Source organism: Schistocerca nitens, chromosome 9 (genome assembly GCF_023898315.1).
Source record: "Schistocerca nitens isolate TAMUIC-IGC-003100 chromosome 9, iqSchNite1.1, whole genome shotgun sequence".
In the NCBI taxonomy this organism is placed as follows: Eukaryota; Metazoa; Arthropoda; class Insecta; order Orthoptera; family Acrididae; genus Schistocerca; species Schistocerca nitens.
In genome coordinates, this window is record NC_064622.1 from 481108554 (window position 1) to 481134102 (window position 25549).

General features: G+C 45.9%; 1 protein-coding gene across 1 annotated transcript in view; it reads left to right on the forward strand.

The window, feature by feature from the left end:
- The window catches only part of LOC126204367 (NACHT and WD repeat domain-containing protein 2-like), a 1117837-nt gene that overhangs the window by 609504 nt on the left and 482784 nt on the right, over positions 1-25549 (forward strand). Inside the window, exon 6 of the mRNA XM_049938741.1 lies at positions 13194-13360. Within this exon, the coding sequence (XP_049794698.1) occupies positions 13194-13360 (167 nt within the window). The remainder of the gene's footprint in view (positions 1-13193; positions 13361-25549) is intronic.

Consider the following 25549-nt stretch of genomic DNA (forward strand, 5'->3'; position numbering starts at 1 on the left):
GAGCCGTGGACCCAAGTTGTCAACGAGGCACTGTGCAAGCTGTTGTTGGCTCCATAATGGTGCGGGCTGTGTTTACGTCCGTCCTCTGGTCCAACTGTACCGATCGTTCACTGAGAATGGTTATGTTCGGCTACATGGAGACCATTTTCAGACATTCATTGACTTCATTTTTATGGATGACAATGCACCGTATCAACGGGCCACAATTGTTCGTGATTGGATTGAAAGACATTCTCGACAACTCGAGGGAATGATTTGGCCACCAAGATCGCCTCTCATCAATCCCATCAACAATTTATGAAACGTAACAGACGTGTCAGTTAGTGCACAATATCCTGCAGCTGTAACACTTTCGCAATTATTGACGGCCAAGGAGGCAGCGTGGCTCAGTTTTTGCGCAGAGGACTTCCTACGGCTTTTTGAGTCCATGCCAGATCGCGTTGTTGCACTACACTGCGAAAACGGAGGTACGACACGATAGTAGGGCGTATCCTATGACTTTGTCACCTGACTCTATATACGTGAACTTGTAGATACTGTCGGAAGCTCCGTGAGACTCTTTATTTATTTATTTATTTATTTATTTATTTATTGTTCCGTGGGACCACATTTAGGAGAAGTCTCCATGGTCATGGAACGAGTCAATACATGAAATTATAACACGATTGTAGAAACAGATGAAATGAAATATAAGAAACATATTCAGGCGACGTTAGTTTAAATAAAGAAAATCAAGAATGTAACACTGGAATTTGCTTAATTTTTTAGCTCTTCCAGGAGCTCCTCGACAGAATAGAAGGAGTGAGCCATGAGGAAACTCTTCAGTTTAGACTTAAAAGTGTTTGGGCTACTGGTAAGATTTTTGAGTTCTTGTGGTAGCTTATTGAAAATGGATGCAGCAGAATACTGCACTCCTTTCTGCACAAGAGTCAAGGAAGTGCATTCCACATGCAGATTTGATTTCTGCCTAGTATTAACTGAGTGGAAGCTGCTAACTCTTGGAAATAAGCTAATATTGCTAACAACAAACGACATTAAAGAAAATACATACTGTGAGGGCAATGTCAAAATTCCCAGACTATTGAATAGGGGTCGACAAGAGGTTTTCGAACTTACACCACACATAGCTCGAACAGCCCGTTTTTGAGCCAAAAATACCCTTTTTGAATCAGAAGAATTACCCCAAAAAATAATACCATATGACATAACCGTATGAAAATATGCGAAGTATACTACTTTTCGTGTTGAAATGTCACTTACTTCAGATACTGTTCTAATGGTAAATAAAGCGGCATTTAGTTTCTGAACAAGATCCTGAACATGGGCTTTCCACAACTGCTTACTATCTATCCGTACGCCTAGGAACTTGAACTGTTCAGTCTCGCTTATAACATGCCCATTCTGTCTGATTAAAATGTCAGTTCTTGTTGAATTGTGAGTTAGAAACTGTAAAAACTGAGTCTTACTGTGATTTAGCATCAAATTATTTTCCACAAGCCACGAACTTATATCATGAACTACATTATTTGATAATGTTTCAATATTACACACAAGATCCTTCACTACCAAGGTGGTGTCATCAGCAAACAGAAATATTTTTGAATCACCTGTAATACTAGAAGGCATATCATTTATATAAATAAGAAACAGCAGTGGCCCCAGCACCGACCCTTGGGGAACGCCCCATTTAACAGTGCCCCATTGGGACTGAACATCATTACCACTCTCAATATTGCGGAGGATTACCTTCTGCTTTCTGTTCTTAAAGTAGGAGGCGAACCAATTGTAAGCTACTCCCCTTACTCCATAATGTTCCAACTTCTGCAGTAATATTTTGTGGTCAACACAGTCAAAAGCCTTCGTTAAATCAAAGAAAACACCTAACGTTCGCAACCTTTTATTTAATCCGTCCAAAACCTCACAGAGAAAAGAGACTATAGCATTTTCAGTTGTTAAACCATTTCTAAAACCAAACTGTACATTTGACAGCAAATTATGTGAATTTAAATGCTCCAGTAACCTTGTATATACAACCCTCTCGATAACTTTAGCAAACACCGATGGCATAGAAATAGGTCTATAATTGTCAACATTATCCCTGTCTCCCTTTTTATAAAGTGGCTTCACTACCGAGTACTTCAATCGGTCTGGAAACCGACCACTCCTAAAGGAAAAGTTACAGATATGGCTAAGTACTGAGCTAACATACGTGGAACAATACTTCAGTATTCTGCTAGATACCCCGTCATATCCATGAGAGTTCTTCGTCTTTAGTGATTTAATTATTAACTCAATCTCCCTCTTGTCAGTATCATGGAGGAGCATTTCAGGTAACAGTCTCGGAACACTTTTTTCTAAGAGCGCTATATGATTCCCTGTTGGGACTAGGTTTCTATTTAGTTCACCTGCTATATTCAGAAAGTGATTATTAAGTACTGTACATATATGCGACTTATCAGTAACACGGACATCCCCACTACGCACTGATTCTATATTCTCGACCTGTCTCTGCAGACCAGCCACTTCCTTTACGACTGACCATACGGTTTTAATTTTATCCTGAGATTTAGCTATTCTATCTGCATACCACATACTTTTTGCCTTCCTAATAACTTTTTTAAGCACCTTACAGTACTGTTTGTAATGGGCTGCTGCATTTCGATCGCGTCGTCGATCGCGTTGCTGTACTCATAGAACGTTAGAAAATTGTATGGAAATGCAACAAGACCTCCAAAGACGGCGCTTCATACAGTGACTGACAACTGACCCTCAACGAAAACAGTTGTAACGTGCTGAAAATACATGAGGAGAACGACTCATTATTCCTTGTCAAGACCATTGCAAAACAATGATTGGAGGCAGACACATCCATGAAAGGCCTATGAGTATGCGTGCAGGGCGACTTGATGTGGAACGATCGCATTAATTAAATCGTGCGTAAGGCAGTTGGCGGACTGACATTCTTTGGAATAATCCACATGAACGTCGTCCATGAACAAAGGAGGTAGCTTGCACATCCGCCTTACGACCATTACTTGAGTACGGCTCCTCAGTCAGTTATCTGCACCAGATAGGAATAATAGAGGAAATATTGAGCATCCAAAGAAGAGCAGCACGTCCCTTTACAGTTTCATTCAGCAGACGCGAAAGCGTCAGGGAAATGCTTAGCCAACTCCAGCAGCAGACGCTGTAAGAAAGGCATTCTGAGTCATGGTATGGTCTACTGTTAAAGTTACGAGATCGTACGTTCGTAGAAGAGTCAACCAATATATTGCTTCCTTCTACGTGTCACGCGAGAAGACCACGAAGAAAAAACCAGAGAGACTGGAGTCCACACAGAGGGTTTCCAGCAATAGTCCATCCCGCGTACCATTGGTGACTGGGCAGTAAAAGTGGGAAGTGAAACCGGTACACAAAGCGAACCACCGCTACGCACCATCAGGTGACTTGCACAATGTAGATATAGAAAATGACAGGTTAGTGCAAAGAAAAATTGAACAACGGGTACTGAAGTTCTGTCTATTTGATATCAGAAATAAAGATTGCCACAAGAGGAACAAACGTCATACAATATCAAACGAAATGTGCTGGACGTTGAAACTGTGTATACCGTAGACGTCAGCGTTGGAAACCATTGAGAGAGTAAAAACTCTGCATTCACAATATTGCCGAGAAAGACACGTTATTGAGACCACAAAGAGAAGCGGTGCTGGCTGCGAAGGTGCTTACGTACGAAAAATATAGTTTTTTGACACACTTTGATTCACCAGTTCGATACAGTTCCGCACTGTTGCCTGATAAACAAAGTATCAGGTCAGCTGTGTGGTTGGATTGAAGAGTTTTTAACAGACAGAACACAGCATGTTGCTCTCAATGGAAGTACGTCTACAGACGTTAAAGTAACCTCTGGCGTGCCACAGGGGAGTGTTATGCGCCCATTGATTTTCACTAGAAGATAGTGTCGGAAGTTCCATGCAGCTTTTCGCGGATGATGCTGTAGTATATAGAGAAGTTGCAGCATTAGAAAATTGCAGCGAAATGCAGGAAGATCTGCAGCGGATAGGCACTTAGTGCAGGGATTGGCAACTGACCCTTAAAATAGACAAATGTAATGTATTGCGAATACATAGAAAGAAGGATCCTTTATTGTATGATTATATGATAGCAGAACAAACACTGGTAGCAGTTACTTCTGTAAAATATCTGGGAGTATGCGTGCGGAACAATTTGAAGTGGAATGATCATATAAAATTAATTGTTGGTAAGGCGGTTGCCAGGTTGAGATTCATTGGGAGAGTCCTTAGAAAATGTAGTCGATCAACAAAGGAGGTCGCTTACAAAACACACGTTCGACCTGTACTTGAGTATTGCTCATCAGTGTGGGATCCGTACCAGGTCGGGTTCACAGAGGAGATAGAGAAGATCCAAAGAAGAGCGGCGCTTTTCGTCACAGGGTTATTTGGTAAGCGTGATAGCGTTACGGAGATGTTTAGCAAACTCAAATGGCAGACTCTGTAAGAGAGGCGCTCTGCATCGCGGAGTAGATTGCTGTCCAGGTTTTGAGAGTGTGCATTTCTGGATGAGGTATCGAACATATTGCTTCCCCCTACTTATACCTCTCGAGGAGATCACGAATGTAAAATTAGAGAGATTCGAGCGCGCACGGAGGCTTTCCGGCAGTCGTTCTTCCCGCGAACCATACGCGACTGGAACAGGAAAGTGATGTAAAGTGCCCTCCGCCACACACCGTTGGGGGGCTTGCGGAGTATAAATGTAGATGTAGATGTAGACCAGTATCACGGAATCTTAGAGAAGCCGATAACTTCTCGGAATAAGTAATTGCTTTTTCCATCACAACGTCCAGTTTCGTTAGTTCCTGTTGCACAACGTCCAGTAGCAGTCGACAGTTTTAGACGCTCACACACAATTACCGGGTCTGCCGAGCGCTGTTGGTAAGCGGGGTGCGCTCAGCCCTTGTAAGGCCAATTGAAGACCCAGAGAGGCAGCGGCGGCTCCGGTCACGGAAACTGACAACAGCCGCGAGAGCCGTCTATTGACCACGTGCCCCTCCATATGCGCATCCAGCGCGCGTATGGCTAAGGATGTCACGGTGGATGGTCGGTACCGTAGCGCCTTCAAGGCCTGATAGCGCAACGAATAGTTCATACTGAACAGATTTTTACGCGTATCGGCCGTTTTCTCCTGTTTGTGTTGTTTACTGTCGCTACGTACCATGCAATGGCCAAAGAGAGAGCAAAAATTGCTGATTTCCTTTCAGGACTCAACACCGAGATGATTTTATGCCTGTGCAGTATACACTGATGCGTGCTTTATGGCACGTCTAACCAGACGCTACTTTCCTCCGCTCAGTTGGAACCGCCTTTTAAGGATCGTGTGAATGACCACTTAGCGCCGTGGTCTAAACTCAGGTCGCGCGGAGTGGCCGCGCGGTTAGAGGCGCCACGTCACTAATCGTGCGGCCCCTCCCGCCGGAGGTTCGAGTCCTCCCTCAGGCATGGGTGTGAGTGTTGTCATTAGGGTTAAGTTAGTTTTAGTAGCGTGTAACTCTGAGGACCGATGACCTCAGCAGTTTGGTCGCTTAGGAATTCACACACATTCGAACATTTTGTCTAAACTGATGGCGAGCCCGTCAAGAGCACACTCAAATTAAATGTAGCGAGTTTTTGTAGATGACAATTTAAAGAAACATTCACATTTAGGGCTGTAAAATTAACGTCTAGATTTTGTACCGTATGTAACTATTATTGTCGGACACCCGTTACGAAATATTCGATGAATAATGTTATTGCTGATGCACCCATTACACGTAAACAATTTTTCCCAACCCAGTAAGTTGAAAGCATGACTATTCTCGTGTATGCGACATTTTAGAATGTTCACTATCCTGAACAGGCTTTTGCCATCTACACACTGACCGACAAACACCGTGGCTGCGCTGGCATTAATGGTAACAGCTGAAAACTCTCCATGCTAGTCTATACTGTGCGAGACTCTTCATGTCCGAGTCACTACTGCAACCTACATCTTACTGAATATGCTTACTATATTCATATCTTGCTCTCCCTCTACGATTTTTACACCCTCCCCCCAAACACTCCCCATACATTTCCCTCCAGTACTAAACTAGTGATCCCTTGTCTCAGAATGAACCCTATCAGCCGATATCTTCATTCGTCAAGTTGTGCCACAGATTTCAGATTTCTTGTCTCCTCAATTCAATACTTTCTCATTAGTTACGCGATCGGCCCATCTAATTTCAAAAGCCTCTGTTCTCTTTCTGTCTAACTTTTTATCGTTCACTTTTCACTTCCATACATGGCTACACTCCAGATAAATACTTTCAGAAAAGACTACCTAATACTTAAATCTATATTCGTTGATAACAAACTTCACGTCTTCAGAACTGCTCTTCTTTGCCATTGGCTGTCCATTTTTTGTCCTCTCTGCTGCAGTCTTAATCACTTATTTTGTGCCGAAATTGCAAAACTCATCTACTACTTTAAGTGTCTCGTTTCCTAATCTGATTCCCTTAGCATCACGTGATTTAATTCAACTACATTCCATTATCCTTGTTTTGCTTTTGTTTCCTTTCAAGACATTGGCCTCTCCGTTCAACCTCTGTTCCAAGTCCTTTGCTGTCTCTGACAAAATTGCAGTGTCATCGTCAAATTTCTTCCCACTGAGCTTCAATCCTTACTCCAAACGTTTTTTTTTTTTTTTTTTTTAATTTCCTTTCCTGCTTGTTCGGTGCACATCTTGAATAACATCGGAACATCGGCGATAATCTACAAGCCTGTATCACTCCCTTCTCAGTCACCGATTCCCATTCATGCCCCTCGACTCTTATAAATGCCGTAGGGTTTCCGTACAAGTTGTAAATAGCCTTTCACTCCCTGTATTTTATCTCTGCTACCTACAGAATTTGTAAGAGAGTACTCCAGTCAACAGTGTCCCAAGCTTCTTCTAAGTCTACAAATGCTAAAATTGTACGTCTGCCTTTCTTTAAAGATCCAGACTCTTGCCGGTGCAACAACGGGAAAGGCTGCTGCCCCTCTTCAGGAACCACACGTTTGTCTGGCCTCTCAAAAGATACCCGGCCGTTGTGGCCGCACATACGGTACGGCTATTTGTATCGCTGAGGCACGCAAGCCACCCAGCTGACGGCAAGATCAATGGCTCTTGGGGGGAGGGGGAGGGCTCGCTACCATATGAAAATAACAGTTGCAGACTGAATCTGCACCCCGCTGCCTCACGTAGGCCCACTCCCACACTTCTGTCTTTCGGCGACCAGTCCCTGCCGTGGCGAGACAGTCACACGCTGTACGATGCGCTCCGTCAAAGCAGTAGCAGTGTTACCGACACCCGCCACAGCCCAGATAAAACCGCCATTTAGCGATGTGGCCAATCGAGAAGCCGTCGTCCGCCGTACGGCAGAGATCTTACTGTGAAAAGAAGGAACTGGACGATTACGGATACTGCCAGCTCCGTCCGAGTCGGACACGAATTGTATGAAGAGATGGAAAACACGGCGAGTGGAGAAATATATTCGGTACTTTGTGTCAAAAACGATTTGCTCCGCTGAGGAAAAGAAATTGCAGGAATGCGAGAACTGTCGAGTCGGCACGAACAGGTGAGTAACGAAACATTTACGTCACTCAGACGCCGCCGAGTGGAACGAATTGGAGGAATACGAAAGCTTCCGACCTGTAGAGAGTCAGGTATTAACTAAATGCGAGGAGAAATACGTGCTGGTAACAAAACAATTTCAAGCAGTGACGAAACGCTATTTCGATTCTTGTGGAATACTCGTTACTCAGTAATGAACACATTCAATACGAATCAGCCCTATAGAGATGGCCAAGAAGAAACCGACTTGTCAGTTTCGGTACGTTCATGACATTTTCGTGGCCCCGTGAAGAAATCAATTTCTCACAATTTTTACATTTCTGAATTTTAATATAAACTGGGTAATGCGAGAAGAGAAAAAGTGACAAATATCATTTATGTGCGTACAGATACTTGGTAAAACTGATGGAACTTCAGGTCACTAAATGCACAGAACGCTTACTGAAAAAGAGAGGCCCCTTCACAAAAATTCTAGTCATGATCTCAAGCAGAAAAGTGAAGTACTAAAGACAATGGCATACCAGGTTAAAAGAATCTGTGAACCGTAGTACTTGCAGAAAGAGCTCGTACATTAAATAATTACTTTCAGAAGAAATCGCTCTTCTCGCAAAGAGATAAATGATGTACTGTATCCTAAAAGATATGAAGCTTCCAGATTGCATCAGAAGAGTACTAAGAAGACATGATGTCGACACAGTGTATAAACCAACGAGAAAGATGCTTGAATACCATTCAGTAATGCAAACGATCTGCGCCCACCGCTTGCTACAGCAGGAGTACAGAAAATCTCTTGCAATTGCCGTCAGGCGTACTACCACCAGAACTACATCTGTGCAACACAGGTACATTGACAGCAGCAGATCATGCACTACGACCAGGTAATTACCAAATTCGTTTATATACAGTCTTCACCACCCTGGGATGTCGAAGAGGCCATAGAAACACAGAAGCACAACAACAACTGAACAGGACTCAAATTAGAGAAGTTGTGTGCCCTAGAGCGAAATAAAGCAAACAGCACAAACTCTTCTCCTCGAAAAGTTCAGTAAAACACGTCAATGCGTCTCCGTGTTTCTTGGGTAGCGGATGTGAATTAAAAATTCGGCTTGGTGAGTTCGGTTAAAGTGAAACTACTGTCTGCAAAGCCTCAGGCAGTGTCTCCAGCATTAGCAAACCAAACGTCAGGCGCAGTAACATGCTGCAGAAGACGGCCTAACGTTCATACAACTAAAACCACCACGAATGCACACAGTAGATCTTATTAGCCGTTCATCCCTCCCTCTGTCATCTCTCTCTCTCTCTCTCTCTCTCTCTCTCTTTACCTGCAGGCCTTAAAGTGATCTTTTGCACTTTTCATGGTAATCTTTCATACATTCTAAGCTTTCGTATTTGTATTCAGAATTAATATATATTTCAATAAGGAAGGCCTACTGTAGATGATATTTCAGAAAGAATATTTAATATTTTAGAAGGTGGTGGAATAGACCAGCTATACTGAAAGTGTGTCCGCCCAGCCCTTGGGACTCTGTAGAGCCTCTGAGAGGGCTGCACCAAAACAGCCTGAAGGACGAAGCGCAAGTCTTGTTACACACTAAGAAAGAACACTTATAAAAGTTATTTTTTCTCTCTGTGCGTTATAGCCAAAGATTTTCCGTAGCATACTGTGTCAGTTCTGTCTATGTACGTTCCAAGTTTTTTAGAGCTGTGTCACTTCTCACGTCATACATACACGTCATACAGAAGCTACTTTCGTCCTTACGTTTTTCACACCAGTAGACTTGAAAGAAGAGGAGGAGCTGACCAGCTTTTGAAATAAATTGTTGAGTGGTACTTAAGTAAATAAATTAGTGAAATCAAAGTGAACTAGAAATTAGGATATAAATGAAAAACTTCCAAATGTAACAACTATTACGGCTTCTGACATCAAATGTAACAATTGTGTTACTAAATGTGACACTTCTGCTACTAAATGTAACTGGGTTTTCTCTTTGGATGCTGTCAATTGTCAGGATGAGCATTCTAAAGCATTCTGTCAGGGTGAAAATATTAAATAAATTAACTTTTCTCTCTTAACAACATGTGGGCAGGGTGGGTTCTTCCTTGGCTCGGGTATGAGGTCGAATGAAACATCATTTTTACATAAGATAACATTTATTGAAGATTTGTACAACTGTATCTTACGGGATGTTCTGGTTCGGAGAGCGGCAGCTGTGTCGTTTGTGAAGTCTTCTGCTGCGGCAGCGGCAGCGGCGGCGGCGGCGGCGGCGGCGTCTGATTACGCGTAGCGGTGTGTATCTCGTGTCGGCGTCTCGCCCAGCTGACGGGAGACGCGCAGCGCGAGGTGGCCGGTTTAATTATTGCGAGCGAAGTCGTGCATCGGATGATACCTTGGGTGTGGCGTCCCAGTGTTCCTCTTCTCTATGCGGCCGCGTGTGTTGTGCGTCGACCAGCGGAGCGGCGCGGCGGGGGAAGGCCAGTGTCCCGGACTCGAACCACGGACTCCCGCTTGCCAGTCTTCGGCTGTCAGGTCTTCATCCCAGCTCACAGGTGACTACTGATGTGAGGCCGTCTCCTTCCCGTCCTCACGAGTCACCCGGGTATGTAAAAACCAGACTTCAAATACCTTTTAACTTCTGTCTTCTGGCGCCGCGGCTGCTGCTTGTTATTCCATTACAGCGGCGGACTTGGTTCGTCTGTGCATGATGCAGACTCTTCTTACATGACGGTCTTCAGCACCGAAACTGACTGAAAACTACTGCTACGCTTCTTCGTCTTCTTCGTCTCTCGTCTCCGTCTCCGTCTTCGACTCCGTCTTCGTCTGTCTTCATCTGACTTCCTCCCTCTGGCCCACTGCGTCTCGCGTATTTATTCACTTCAGTTTACTGGAGGTGAACGACTTCACGGTCATTGCCTCGTCTCTCACGTTGAAAAGCTTCTCGAAGAATCTTCTTAACGTCGGTCATTGGCTCTTGGAATGTAGGTGAGGGCTTTTGATCCCATGTGACGACTGAGAAACACGTGAGCCGGTCATTGCCTCTTCTGTCACGTTGAATGGCTTCTCGAAGAATCTTCTTAACGTCGGTCATTGGCTCTTGGGATGTAGGCGAGGGCCTTTGCTCACATACGACAACTGAGAAACACGTGAGCCGGTCGGGCGATGCCCTGACGGCTGAATCGACAGCGCCCGCTTATGTGGAAGTTGCTGACTTCGCGGTCATTGTCTCTTCTGTTCTGCTGTTCGGCCCGCTGCTTGCGAGTATGTAACTCTCTAAACTAAACCAAGTTTTTCATTTATATCCTAATTTCTAGTTCACTTTGATTTCACTAATTTATTTACTTAAGTACCACTCAACAAAATATGTTTGCTCGGTGCATACGGCCTACATGCAGAGAACATGGTTTTTTTCCTCATATTTCTATTCTATCACATTCACAGTAATTTTTACAGTAGTGAGCCAAACCACTACGATCACCTGGTAAACAGTGTGTCGGTCCATCTTTGCCACTGACTACAGAGCTGATTCTGCTTGGCACGGATTCCATAAATTGTTTTTAGCTTTCCGATGGTATCTGGCACCATATATCTATGCACTGGACGAGCATTTCCGGCAAAATAAGATTGGAGGTCAGGACGGTGGGATCACGGATTCACTTCAAAATTTGTACATCTTTACTAAGCCACTAAAACAACATGAAGTGCAATAGTAAGCTGCAGCTCCGAGAAAATCGAAGTTGTGGGAGAAGGGTCGTTGACTAAGAGACTATTCGAATCCTGCAAACAGTTATTTTTTAATCACTAATCACATTATAAATTATATGATATTGAAGACGTAATACAATGAAAAAAAACCACGTGCATTTTCATGAATCTGTAGTGAGTTTCATATGTCATTTGCCTATGTAATATTTCAATTAAATTTTCAAAGACGAGGAACAGGCCTGGAAAGCCGAAGTCACATCCGGACAAATAATGATACGAATGGCGTTATTCAGTAATATAGTAAGGCATTATGTGCCAGAACACACGAGTAAGCAGAATTACTCGTCATATAGGCTCTCGACATCACACGTTGCAGGATGGTATTTTCATACAGACATGGGAAACATAAATTGAAACGGCATCTACTACGTCGGATGAATGCAGTTATCCCGCATTTAGAAGGAGTGTTCAGAATTTTTAAGGGATAACACGTATCGCTGACATTTCGAAAAATTTCTCTTTCTTCCGGAAGTATAGATTAAAAATTAAGTTCGAGCGAGAGTCGAACCGTCGCCACAGACACGTTCGTTTCAAGAATCTGGAACGCTAACCATTTTATTAAATCTCATTTTGTTATTTATTGTTCGTTGCATTTAGTTCGGAGCGGACACCCATTCACTCAAACGGAAAGGAGCGTACGAGATTGTGGGCCGGGAGTTCCCCATTCGGGGAAGTTCGGCCGCTGAGGGCAATTATTGCATTCGACGCCACATTGGGCGACTGGCGCGTCGGAGATGGGGATGAAATGATGATGACGACAACACAACACCCAGTCCCTAAGCGGAGAAAATCTCCTGCCTCAGCCGGGAATCGAACCCGGGACCATTGGCGTTGCACTCCTCCGCGCTGAAGACTCAGCTAACCCATTCACCCAGTTTTTTAATTACAGAGGGCAGCTAACGCGCTGACTAAACACGCTGAGCTACCGTGCGAGCATCCACTTGAATACCACGAACCCTAACCTGTGGCACCTACGCCGGCCGCTGTGGCCGAGCGGTTCTAGGCGCTTAAGTCCGGAACCGCGCTGCTGCTACGGTCGCAGGTTCGAATCCTGCCTCGGGCATGGATGTGTGTGATGTCCTTAGGTTAGTTAGGTTTAAGTAGTTCTAAGTCTTGGGGACTGATGACCTCAGATGTTAAGTCTTACAATGCTTAGAGCCATTTGAACTATTTGTGGCAACTACTCTCAAATACATGCGCCACATAACAGGGGCGTAAAACTTCTCTCGCAGTTTTCTTGGAATTTCCAGAGTACTGCACCTTACCACTCGCACATTACGTTGTTCTAATGACCTACAAAAGGTGTACAAAGTTTGAAGTACATCAAAAAATGGTTCAAATGGCTCTGAGCACTATGGGACTTAACTGCTGAGGACATCAGTCCCCTAGAACTTAGAACTACTTAAACCTAACTAACCTAAGGACGTCACACACATCCATGCCCGAGGCAGGATTCGAACCTGCGACCGTAGCGGTCGCGCGGTTCCAGACTGTAGCACCTAGAACCGCTTGACCGCTCCGGCCGGCGTAAATCTGTGGTCCAACGTCGTGGCCTCCCCTTCTAAGAACTGGTGGTTTGTGCGCACGTTTCCAGTGAATCTAATCAGATTCCCTGCGAGGAACGGAGTTAAGTCCTGTCTAACACCATTTCAGGTGTTTATATACATCGATTCCGATCGTGTGTCGTGCAGGTGTCTGTGTGGAAGAAGTGCAACACGTTAGTCTTGTGTTCACGGTAGCTGTTTCCGAGCCCTGCTTTCGAGTGGCAGCCCCCGTGGTGTTGCAGCGACGTGACGACGGCCGAGTGGGCGTCGACGGCCGCGTCGCTGGCGCAGGTGGTGCAGGCGGCCGCCAGGCACCTGCTGTGTGCGGAGAGCACGGGCCAGCCCGCCGCCGCCAGGTACCGCCAGCTGGCGCTGTCCGCCGTCGAGAGGCAGTTCAGCCACGCGCTCGGTGAGTACCCGCTGCTCTACCTGCGTCTGCGCGGCTGCTGCTCCACGGAGTCCCATCTCTCACGAGAAGAGACGAAGAACACGCAGAGGTCAGGGTGGCTCAAGTCGCAATCTTTCTATAGGTATACCAATCATCAGAAACTTAAAGACGCTTCTGGCGAGCGCGTCTTACGTAGCTCGTAGGCAAAGTAAGTTCCAGTACTTTCTTCAGAGGGATCCCGCCACACCACTGTATATCGAAAGATCAGTAAAATTATTATTTACACAGATTCACTCTGTTCTAGCGGTCGAATTGTTGGCTTCAGAAAAATTATGTTTTGGCGTAATTATCTTGAGAACTTGCCATCGAGTCGTCACAAGAAAGTTATAATTTATTATGCAGGTCATTACAATTTAGACTCGAAGTTTAAAGAATTAACCCAAGAAAGGAACATATTTAATTGTATAACACGCTCTCTGACATTGCTATGTTGTCTCTGGTAAGTGTGACCAGCGTGCTCACATAAGATTATGTACGTCTTTATCTTTTTTCTTATAACCCACCAAAATTAATGGTTGGTATGAGCCAAGAAACCGATATTCTTAACAGGTAAGTGTCGTCAGGACCAGAATAGCTACTGAATTTATTCAGTTCAGCAGAGACAAATCAATTAGATTGTTATTAAAATTTCGCGTAAGTGGAAGAAGGGAACAGTTGAAATATACACAGTAAAATTCGAACAGCTTCTGTGAGGGCTGACACTCTCCCTATCTAGATGTACTGCACAAAATTCTGTCTGTATCTTATCACAACTCAGTCGAAAAAATGACGTAAGGTATCGATCATCAATAGTGCGAACTGGCAATCAAATGTCGTGAGTTCTATCGCTCTGGCAAGATGGAGCAAGGCGCTAACCAGAAAACATAAGGCTGATCAAAGTGCGCCGGTGCTGCGTATGTTAATCAATAATAATTGCGGTTGCACCCGATGTTGCCTTCGACTGCCTGCATTGCTTGACGAGTTGCTATGTACACTAGTGCTCATAAATTAAGGATAATGGTGATACATGGTGAAACAACGCTCTCGTGGGTGGTTTGCGAGTTTAAATCAACTCTGGGTATGAACATGCGGTGCATTTGACCTGCGGTCGTCGCACGGTGGCGCTGGCAGCAGTCCACATACGCAGAGGTGTGGTGGTGCATGTCAAAGTATGGTGCGTCGAGTAAGTGTGCAGACGTTTTCAGACGTGCTAATGGTGACTGTGCGATGAAAATGGCTCAAACAACACATATTGATGACGTTATGGAGGCTGATCAAACACAACAGGTCGTAGCACGGGCCCTCAGTGTGCCACAAAGTGTGATCTCAAGATTATAGCAACGATTCCAGCAGACAGGGAACGTGTCCAGGTGCTACAGTACGGGACGTGCGTGCACAGTGTACAACACCACAAGAAGACCCATATCTCACCATCAGTGAGCGCAGACGGCCATGGAGTACCGCAGGTAGCCTCGCTCGAGACCTTACCGCAGCCACTGGAACAGTTGTCACCAGACACACAGTCTACAGACAAGTGAACCGACACGGTTTATTCTCCCGGAGACCTGAAAGGTGAATTCCACTGACCCCTGGTCACAGGAGAGACCGTAAAGCCTAGTGTCAAGAACACAGTACAAGGTCATTGGAAGAGCGGTCTCAAGTTATGTTCACGGACGAGTGAACAATGATTCTCGCAGGGTTTTCATCTGGCGTAAACCAGATACCAACACCTTAATGTCCTTGAAAGGGACCTGTATGGAGGTTGTGGTTTGATGGTGTGGTGTGGGATTATGGTTGGTGCACGTACACCCCTGCATGTCTTTGACAGGGAAGTGTAATAGGTCAGGTGTATCGGGACGTCATTTTGCACCAGTATGTCCGCCTTTTCAGGGGTTCAGTGGATCCCAGCTTTCTCCTGATGGATGACAACACACGGCCCATCGAACTGCCATCGCGGAGGAGTACCTTGAAACAGAAGGTATCAGGTGAATGACCTGCCTGTTCTCCAGACATAAACCCCATCGAACACGTCTGGGATGCTCTCGGTGGACGTATCGCTGCACGTCTTCAAACCCACAGGAGCTCCGACAGGCACTGGTGCAGAATGGGTGGCTATACCCCAGCAGCCGCTCGACCACCTGATCCAGAGTATGCCAAGCCCTTGTGCGGCCTGTGTGCGTGTGAATGCTGATCATATCCCATATTGTTGTCGGGGTAGATGCGCAGGAAACAGTGCCGTTTTGTAGCACATGTGTTTCGGGACGGTTTTCTCAACTTACCACCAATACCATGGACTTGCAGATCTGTGTCTTGTGAGTTCCCTATGCGCCTATGCTATTAGCGCCAGTTTTGTGTAGTGCCACGTTGTGTGGCACCACATTCTGCAATTATCCTTAATTTATGAGCATGAGTGTATATGACCGACGGAGCTCCAACTGCGACGATGCGCGATCGCGAAAATAACGTGTACTTGTCCGGGCTGCCGGAAATGCAAAACTACCATCTCCGTACTCCGTAGCGGACAATACAGTTCAATGACTGCTCGATAAAGCAGTCAGTTCACAGATCAATTTTTCTCGGATCGAGTGTAGCCTCAGCGTATCCTGCTCCGCAGCAGTGGCAGCCCAATCATCTTCTTGCAACAAAATTTCCGCCAATCCTCTGTCTTCCCACTAAACATTGTGTGCGCTGGAATCATTACCCCACGTCACACAATTTCAGCCAGTGGGTGGCTTCTAGGAGGCGTTTTAAGTTGAAAGGTTCTCGAGGCTTCCGCGTTGCTAACGGAACCATCGGAATGTTTCTGCAGAGTCCCAAGCCAGTAGCAGGGGTGCGAGGGGCTTTCAAGGATTGCACCTCGCCAACGCGGCCCGTAGCGGAGACAGACTGTCTTTTGTGACAATCGACGCCTCGGCAGCGAAGAACCGAGTTTGGGCCAGCTTTCCGCGTAGTGGAGAAATCGAAGCTTTGAGTTTTACATTACATGATGAGGGAGCCACCCCGTCCTGTGCAAGGGCTGCTGCCAGCAGGGGGGGGGGGGGGGGGGGGGGGCGTGTCGCTGGCTTTCTTTCGGGCCATCCGTGGAGGCCGCTCTAAACCGCCCCGAATCGGCCGTTCCCTCGTTGTGGCACTCAGAGAAACCGAAGCTAACTGAATTATTTTCGGTTAAAACTTCCGGGCTGAGAGGCCGTGGTCGATGTATAAAATTTACACCTAACGTTTCGTCTCCATCTGCGGGAAACAAGCAATCGGATGACCTCAGAAGATGTCTCCCGCAGATGGAGACGAAACGTTAGGTGTAAATTTTATACATCGACCACGGCCTCTCATCCCGGAAGTTTTAACTGAAGACAACACCGGCCGTGAAAGCCTACATTGTATGAATTATTTTCATCTGCTACAAAATTTGCTACTTGCGTGAAATGCGACATTTAATCACCACTTGCCCCACTTGGTTAATCCAATGTGAGGATAACTAGAAATATTCAGAACGATTCCGCAAAACCATATACAAACTGCATAGTTGTGAATTAAAAATGTGAGGTAGGCGAGAGATGGGGCTCTTGCGCTCACTGTAGAGGGGACACATCGGTTGTAATCTTGCAACATGCGTTGATACCAAAGATCTACTTCTGTCCTTTTATTGATTGGTAAGAGAACAAAAATGGCTGTTAACATCGAGATCCTTAAGCACAATTGCCTCAGGTAAGCGTATTAAAATACTTAAATGCAGTAAATTATTAATTATGTAATTTTTGTTCAATTTGGATGTCTCTTGAGTAATAAAACTGATAATTGTCACTGATATACCCTATCAGATCACTACGCTTTTGAAATCGTTCCTAGATTCAATGTTTGTATCACTTCTCGTGAACTCGATAAGTCACAGATTAAACCCCACTGTTTTTAGCGTCGTAAGGTATACAAATTTGCATTCGGTAGAAAATCACCGCTCTTCCTGATCTACACTTACATCTGAGTATAAATAAACTGCAGTCATCAGTTTCCAAAACAATTAATTCTTTCGCACTTTTCTTTCTTAGAAGACGCGAAACGTTTTATACCGTAACTCCATACACACGACTGCTACGTAAGTATCCCAATGTGCATCTGCCATCAAGCGTGCCTTTCTCAGAACACCTAACATCCAACTCTGACATAGAACTGAAGATGCAGAATCATATTTTCGTTTCTGAAACTTAATTCCATTGTTAGAAACATAGGTCACAGCATCTAAGGGAAGTTCCCGCCATCTTCATCCCGCGCTCTTTCGGTCGGCTCTCTGACGTCTGATTCCCGCTACTTCAACATTCTGGCCCATGTGGAAGATTCCTGCCGATGCGCCGCTCACAAAACATAAGAAACAACAGAAAGACACATCCGTAGGTTTCAAAAAATAAATTAACATAATATATACAAAAATTAAATTTAACATGAACAAGGTGAGGCGGACACTTGCCATATGTCGTAGCTGTGACAATTGACACTCTAGAAAGCCTTGTATTCATTGTCTCGATATCTGATGCTCAGTGCGCGGACAAGCTACGATAACAGTACGAATTTGTGGAAAAAATGTATTATAGCCACATGCAAAATTAGAGATGCGTATATTTTAAAAATATTGGTGTAGTGTCTGTGGCGAACAGTTTAACCGGGATATTTTAAATGCATCAGAGAACGAGATTAGTAAGAAAATGAAATGTTTTCTGCGAAATCCTGTTCCCATCACTCGATCACATGTGTAGATCGAAACAGAAGAGACTGAATTTGAATTTTTCTAGAGGTTCAGTGACTGGAAGCATGAGTGAAAGGCATACCTTCTCCCTTAAGGTACAAAAGCATGGACTGTGTTTCACTCGAGGTAATGTTGTTGTGACTTGGCAAGACAGCCAAGCCACTAGGGGAGGAAGCCGAAAGGCACGGGTTTAAGCTCACGCAGGCTGGCGTGAGGTCTGGAACAGTTAAAGGAGTTTAGTCTAGTAAAAAAGTACGTAGCTTCTGGAATACTTAACTTTAATCCATAATTGGTAAACATCGGTCTGACGGTACATGCATCACAAGATAAATAGCAAATGATAATGGCGCCTTGCTAGGTCGTAGCAAAAGACGTAGCTGAAGGCTATGCTAACTATCGTCTCGGCAAATGAGAGCGTAATTTGTCAGTGAACCATCGCTAGCAAAGTCGGCTGTACAACTGGGGCGAGTGCTAGGAGGTCTCTCTAGACCTGCCGTGTGGCGGCGCTCGGTCTGCGATCACTGACAGTGGCGACACGCGGGTCCGACGTATACTAACGGACCGCGGCCGATTTAAAGGCTACCAACTAGCAAGTGTGGTGTCTGGCGGTGACACCACATTCCTTCCCCGCAAATCGGCGGACGGTTGTGGCATAAGGCTTCCGCCCGCCGTGGGGAGGACCCCATTTTGACGTATGCGACGAGGTGGGGAGCCTAACAACAGGCGAGGCTGTGCCACCCGCACCCTGCCATTCGGTCCGAGGAGAGCTAGGAAACGCCTGAAAACCTAGTCCAGGGTGCACGCCAACATGCGGTGTATGCGCCCGTAGAGATACAGGAGGGGCCGAAGGGTCGACCTCCATCGAGCCGGGGCACCCGACGGGCGAAGACGACATATGGTCCGGAGCGGGCAAGAATTTCATGGCGGAGGACAACGGGTCACGGGAAGCATTCGGCGGCGCGTGACCCATGGAGGCGCCCGGCGGGTGCAGCGACGCGTCCACTGCGGGCGTCGCCGGCGGGAGAACAGGCGGCGGCGGCGGCGGCGGCGGCGGCGGCGCGGCCCCATGGGACAAAATGGAAGGCAGCGTCGGTAACACTTGGGCTGAGGCGAGCCAGTAGATGGTTCCCCAGGGCGCTGACCGGACGGCACCGTCGCTGAAAGCAGACGGGGAGCGGCAGAACCCGTGCGACGACAGAGGCGCAGCTGATGGAGATGCCGACGCACCTCACCAGAGGCCCCCAAAACCAGATACATAGCTCGGCCGAGGCAGCGAAGAATGTGCCCTACGAGCCAACGCCGTGAACCTCGATAGGTGCGGTAGGAGACAAGATCGCCTGGGGCAAAAGCAGGTGTCTGCCGCTGCACAGGAACCTGATGCGGCCTATATAGCAAAGACGTCAAGGTTCGATGAGGGCGACCGTGAAGCAACCCAGCCGGCGAGCGACCATCTCGAGGCCGAGAGCGATACGAGGACAAAAAGAGCAATAACGCGTCCTCCCGAGAATGCGACTCTTTCAACTTCAACATCTGTGACTTGAAAGTCCGGACCAAACGTTCAGAGGCACCGTTTGACTGAGGCGAAAGCGGCGCGGACGTCAGATGTTGAATACCATTGGCCTTGCAGAATGACTGAAATTCTGCGGACATGAATTGTGGGCCATTGTCGGAAACAATAGTCTGCGGAAGACCTTCAATGCAAAAGATAGCGGATAACGCTTGGATGGTGGCAGATGAGGTCGTGGAAGACATCCGGACAACAAAAGGAAAATTACTGAAGGAATCTACCACAACCAACGATCGAGCATTCCAGAATCGACCAGCAAAATCGATGTGCAAGCGTTGGCAAGGGGAAGTAGCTTTTGGCCATGCAAAGAATTTCCGCGGTGGTGCGGATTGTTGTTCGGCACACGCCATGCAAGAAGAGCACATATGCGTAATCGCAGCATCGATTCCGAACCAAGTACAGTGCTGACGAGCAAGTGGTTTCGTTCTCACTATACCCCAATGTCCTTGGTGGAGAAGCCGTAAGACAGAGCACTGTAACGAACGTGGGACCACGACCCTGGACTGATCATTATCAGAACGCAAAACACCACGTCGTACAAAAAGTCTCTCCTTGTGATCAAAATATCGGCGAACCAACGGATCCCCGATCCGTGACTTTGACAAGGGCCATTGCGTAGCAACAAAACGCAGAACGGTAGCAAGGACAGGGTCGGCAGCTGTGGCTGTAGCTACACGACGAAAATCAATCGGAAACGATTCGACCACGTCAACGGTTTCCGCATCAATGAAACATGCAAGCAAGTTCGGAAGAATCGAATGCTCTGTCCTCAGCAACAGGCAAACGGGACAAGGCATCGGCGTTTCCATGCTTAGCAGTGGACCGATACAAGATATCGCAGCGGTACTGCGAGAGGAAAATAGACCAGCGAATGAATTTGTGTGCTGTACGTGGAGGTACAGGCTTCTTCGGATGAAAAAGCGATGTCAAAGGTTTGTGGTCTGTGATGATGGTAAAGTGACGACCATACAAGAAATCATGAAACTTTGTAACACCAAATACGAGAGCCAAAGCTTCTTTCTCGATCTGTGAATAATTTCTTTGTGCAGACGAGAGCAATTTGGACGCAAAGGCAATAGGGCGATCGTGCGAACCATCCCTGTGCGCAAGCACAGCACCGATCCCGAAATCCGATGCATCCACCATCAACAAAAGGGGTTTCTGGGGATCGAATGGCGTAAGGCAAGTATTGGAAAGCAACGCCGATTTCAACTGGCGAAAGGCGCGTTCGCATTCCGTCGTCCAGACGAACGGAACACCTTTACGGCGTAAGCGATGAAGCGGAGCTGAAATGGAAGAGGCGTGGCGCACATATTTATGGTAGTAATTGATTTTCCCCAGCACACTCTGTAGCTGCTTCAAATTCTACGGCGACGGTAAGTCTGGTATGGCACGGAGGTGCTCTAGACTCGGATGTATGCTTTGGGCATTGAGTACATGGCCCAGATAGGGTAAGTCCCGAGCAAAAAACACACATTTGTCTTTCCGCAAGAGAAGACCATTTTGTCGCAAGACCTGAAATAATGTTCTGAGATTGGCTAAATGTTCTTCTTCCGTCTTTCCGGAGATCACAATATCGGCCAGATAGTTTGCTGCAGTACGGACCGATGCACAAACAGCTTGTAGATATTGCTGAAACAATGCAGGGGCGGATGCACACCCGAATGGCAATCGTTTGAATCGGTACAAACCAAGATGCGTGTTAACCACCAAAACGCGCTGAGATTCTTCGTCCACCGGTATTTGCAAGTACGCATCTGCTAGGTCCAACTTCGAAAAATATTTACCCGGGCACAGTTTGTCAAAAAGATCTTCCGGGCGGGGTAAAGGAAAAGTTGCAGTCACTAGCTGTGGATTCACTGTTGCACAGAAGTCCACACAAAGTCTCAATTTTCCGGAAGGTTTTGGCAAAATTACTAAGGGTGATGCCCAGAGAGAAGCCTGCACACGTTCAGTCACACCTTGTGATTCCAAATCGTTTAATGTTCTTGCGACCTCATCACACAATGCGTGGGGAACATTGCGTGCTCCGAAAAATTTCGGTTGCGCGTTTACTTTCAGTTCCAAATGTGCTTCATAGTTCTTAGCGCAACCAAGGCCCGGTGCAAAAATGTCTGCAAATTCTTCACATAGACGAGAAACGCTGAAGGCATAGTCTGGTTCACTGATAGGACCTGATTTACTATAGACAAGTGAAACAACTGAAATAAATCGAAACCAAACAAGTTCACTGCAGAAGAAGAACGAAGGATGTACAATGACACAAGTTTTGTTTGTCCCTTGTATGTTGCAAGAAGGCTGCACTGTCCTAGCACAGGGAGCCCGTGACCTGAATATGTAGTTAGCTTAACATTTGCGGCACGCAACGGAGGTGTGCCCAGCTGTTTGTACGTGTCTTGATTGATCAGGGAAACTGCAGCTCCGGTATCGAGCTGGAACGGCATCACTTTGCCATGAATGTCCAAGTCCACAAAAAGTTTATTGTCCTGCTGACGACAAGAACGACTGTCTCGTGCAACGCGAACGGACACTGGTACAGAATCACTTGCGACTTGACGGGATTTCCGGCGATGTCGACGCACACGATTTGTGGGACGAACACAGTCACTGTGAGAGAGAGTGGCACTGGGCGGAGTGGCATGAACTACATGAATTTCCATGGGCGAAGTTTCATGAGCCGGAGTATCCTTGGTTCGATTCCGATTCCGGCGTGAAGCAAAGGGCCTGGAATGGTTGTGAGCTTCCGATCGGAGCTTTTTCTGGCAAACACTCTGAACATGTCCTTTTTTATTACAGAAAAAGCAAATAGCTTGGTGTGACGGGCAATTCTCACACGAATGTCTAGTAGAACACCGCGACCATGATTTCACTGCATTTGCTTGCTGGCGCGGGACACGTGGCTGAGAGCTAGGTGGCTTTGGCGAGGTCGGGCGCGAGGACTGTTTACTGTTCCGTGCAGCTCGCCCGGCGGGCCGGTTAACCTGACACACGGGTGGCAAAGTTTCAAATGATTCCTGAGCAAAGTCAAGTGTGTGTCGCCGATCCAGTAAGTCCATCACTTCTTGAAGGGAGGAATTGACTAGTTTCAAAATCTGTTCCCATATACGAACATCAGCAATGTTCTGTGCAATGGCATCACGTCCATAGTATCTGAATAAGGGAGGCCACATTGACACTCAAAAGCACAATCCCTAGTAAGGCCTTGCAAAGTTGCAACCCACCCCTATTAGTCTGACCTCCCGTACGTTTTGTACGAAAGAAGGTATACCTTTTTGCAATGACATTGACTGTTTCTTTGAAATATGCATCTAATGCAGACAAAATTTCTTCATAGGACAGAGTTGCTACGTCGCGTCAGGGAAATAATTTCAGTATCACACGGTACGTGGTCACTCCGATGCAAGAAAGCAGAAAAGGCTGCCGCTCATTACCTTGAATTCTGTAGGGGGCGAGATGGAATCCAAATTGGCGTGACCACTCCGTCCAGCTTTCCAGTGCCGCATCAAAAGGTCGAAAAGGTGGTGCAACTGCGTGTTGTGGCTGCGGTAGCGGTGGAGCGGCGGCTGCCGCACCGTTTTGCTGTGCGCGTTGACCCTGGACGAGCTGTCCAAGGGCATCCAATAAGGCCTGCATCTGCTGAATCTGCAAGCGATAAAATTCGGACAGTACATCTGGAGATTGTGGCGAAGGCATTACACAAGTAAATCAGTCTGTATAGATACGAACTCATAATCCCATCCTCGTCGCCAAACTGTTGTGACTTGGCAAGACAGCCAAGCCACTAGGAGAGGAAGCCGAAAGGCATGCGTTTAAGCTCACGCAGGCTGGCGTGAGGTCTGGAACAGTTAAAGGAGTTTAGTCTAGTAAAAAAGTACGTAGCTTCTGGAATACTTAACTTTAATCCATAATTGGTAAACATCGGTCTGACGGTACATGCATCACAAGGTAAATAGCAAATGATAATTGCGCCTTGCTAGGTCGTAGCAAATGACGTAGCTGAAGGCTATGCTAACTATCGTCTCGGCAAATGAGAGCGTAATTTGTCAGTGAACCATCGCTAGCAAAGTCGGCTGTACAACTGGGGCGAGTGCTAGGACGGCTCTCTAGACCTGCCGTGTGGCGGCGCTCGGTCTGCGATCACTGACAGTGGCGACACGCGGGTCCGACATATACTAACGGACCGCGGCCGATTTAAAGGCTACCAACTAGCAAGTGTGGTGTCTGGCGGTGACACCACAAATGTCACATGACTTTTCTTTTCGAGGAGCCGGTCGGGGTGGCCGAGCGGTTCTAGGCGCTACCGTCTGGAACAGCGCGGCCGGTCGCAGGTTCGAATCCTGTCTCCGGTATGGATGTGTGTGAAATCCTTCGGTTAGTTAGATATAAGTAGTTCTAAGTGACTGATGACCTCAGAAGTGAAGTCCCATAGTGCTCAGAGCCATTTGAACCTTTTTTTTTTTTTTTTCGAGCAATCATATATCTAAAAGTAAGGCCATATGCCACAGGCAAACGGAAGGTAGTAAGAAAATTCGAGGCGTTTGTCCTGCCAACATTAAAGTAACCAAGACTGAAAATATCAGCTCAAAAATCAAACGTGTGACTATTCATATGCTCATCAGAACGTTAAACGGCACTAAGACTGGACAGAAACGTAATGAAAAGAGTGTTATTGGCTTTACGAAAACAATCCAATTCGATGTAATAAACGACAATATAAGAGACACTTCTCCTGCTTGCGCTTAGAGGCATTTCTTCTCGTGACAAATCAAAATTTATATAACAAATAGTATTGCTGTAATTTATGTACTGTTGTCGTGACACGTAATACAGGTATCAGAGTATAAGCTCGAGTTAAATGAACGAGATCAACACACGATCTAACCCTAGCGTTGTTTTTTTTTATTTTTTACAATCCACAGCATGTAAGCAGACTAAAGCATTCACTCATGTTAAAATAAGACTTTATTCCCATTATTGTGAATAATGCTCAAGATGAAATGCTGTTAAGTGTCGCAGTAGCCGTATTAGCATCAATGGCATCAATGGATATGGTTTTGAATTAATTTCCATTCTTGTGCTTGTCAATGAGAGACAACGTATTTTTGACTTTCCTCATTTCGAATAGGCCAGATCAGTATGTGCCGTCATCGATTTTGGTGAACTAAAATTGTAGTAGGTAAAAAATGGCCTCATTTTCTATATCAGATTTTGTTGATTCTTTTTACAATGCTTGGAATTCACAGATGTATGAACCAGCGGTACAGAGACAAGGTATATAGAAAAAATATCTGTCAGAAATTTAAATGAGAGGAAAAATTTGCTAAAGTGCGTAAAATAGCGAGAAGCGTCATGTAAGAAGAAGAAAAAGTTATTTCTTTTGCAGAACTTGAATCTATGTTTCCCTCTCCTCAACGTACAGTAATACTGTGTTTTCTTCTGCTTGTAAGAAGTATGATGAAACTCTGAAACCGCACCTTTTACCGGAAATGTTTTCCCAGTGCCAAAATTAAACTGCATGAAATTTTCTTAAAAAAATAGTCTATTCATTTTTTCTCCAGGACCAGTACTTTCCGCATTGCAAGGAATGTGAAAGTCACGCATTGTGGAAAATAGTGTTTTATTACTATAAAATGAATGTTTGTTGTTGAATGAAATGGGTCAGGAACACACATTAAATGTTCGTAGCACATCTAAGTACAATGGACCGTATTCAGGGCTAACTTGTGTTCTGGAGGTTGTAACAGGATGGAGCAGCGTGTAAGTGGAAAGCAAAAGTGTGAGGGATGCTAGGTCGCCGGATTGGGGTTATGCATTTCCCTCCTTCATAGGTCTGCAAAAGTGGGGAGCGAGCCAGTCATTCCCTCCTGTA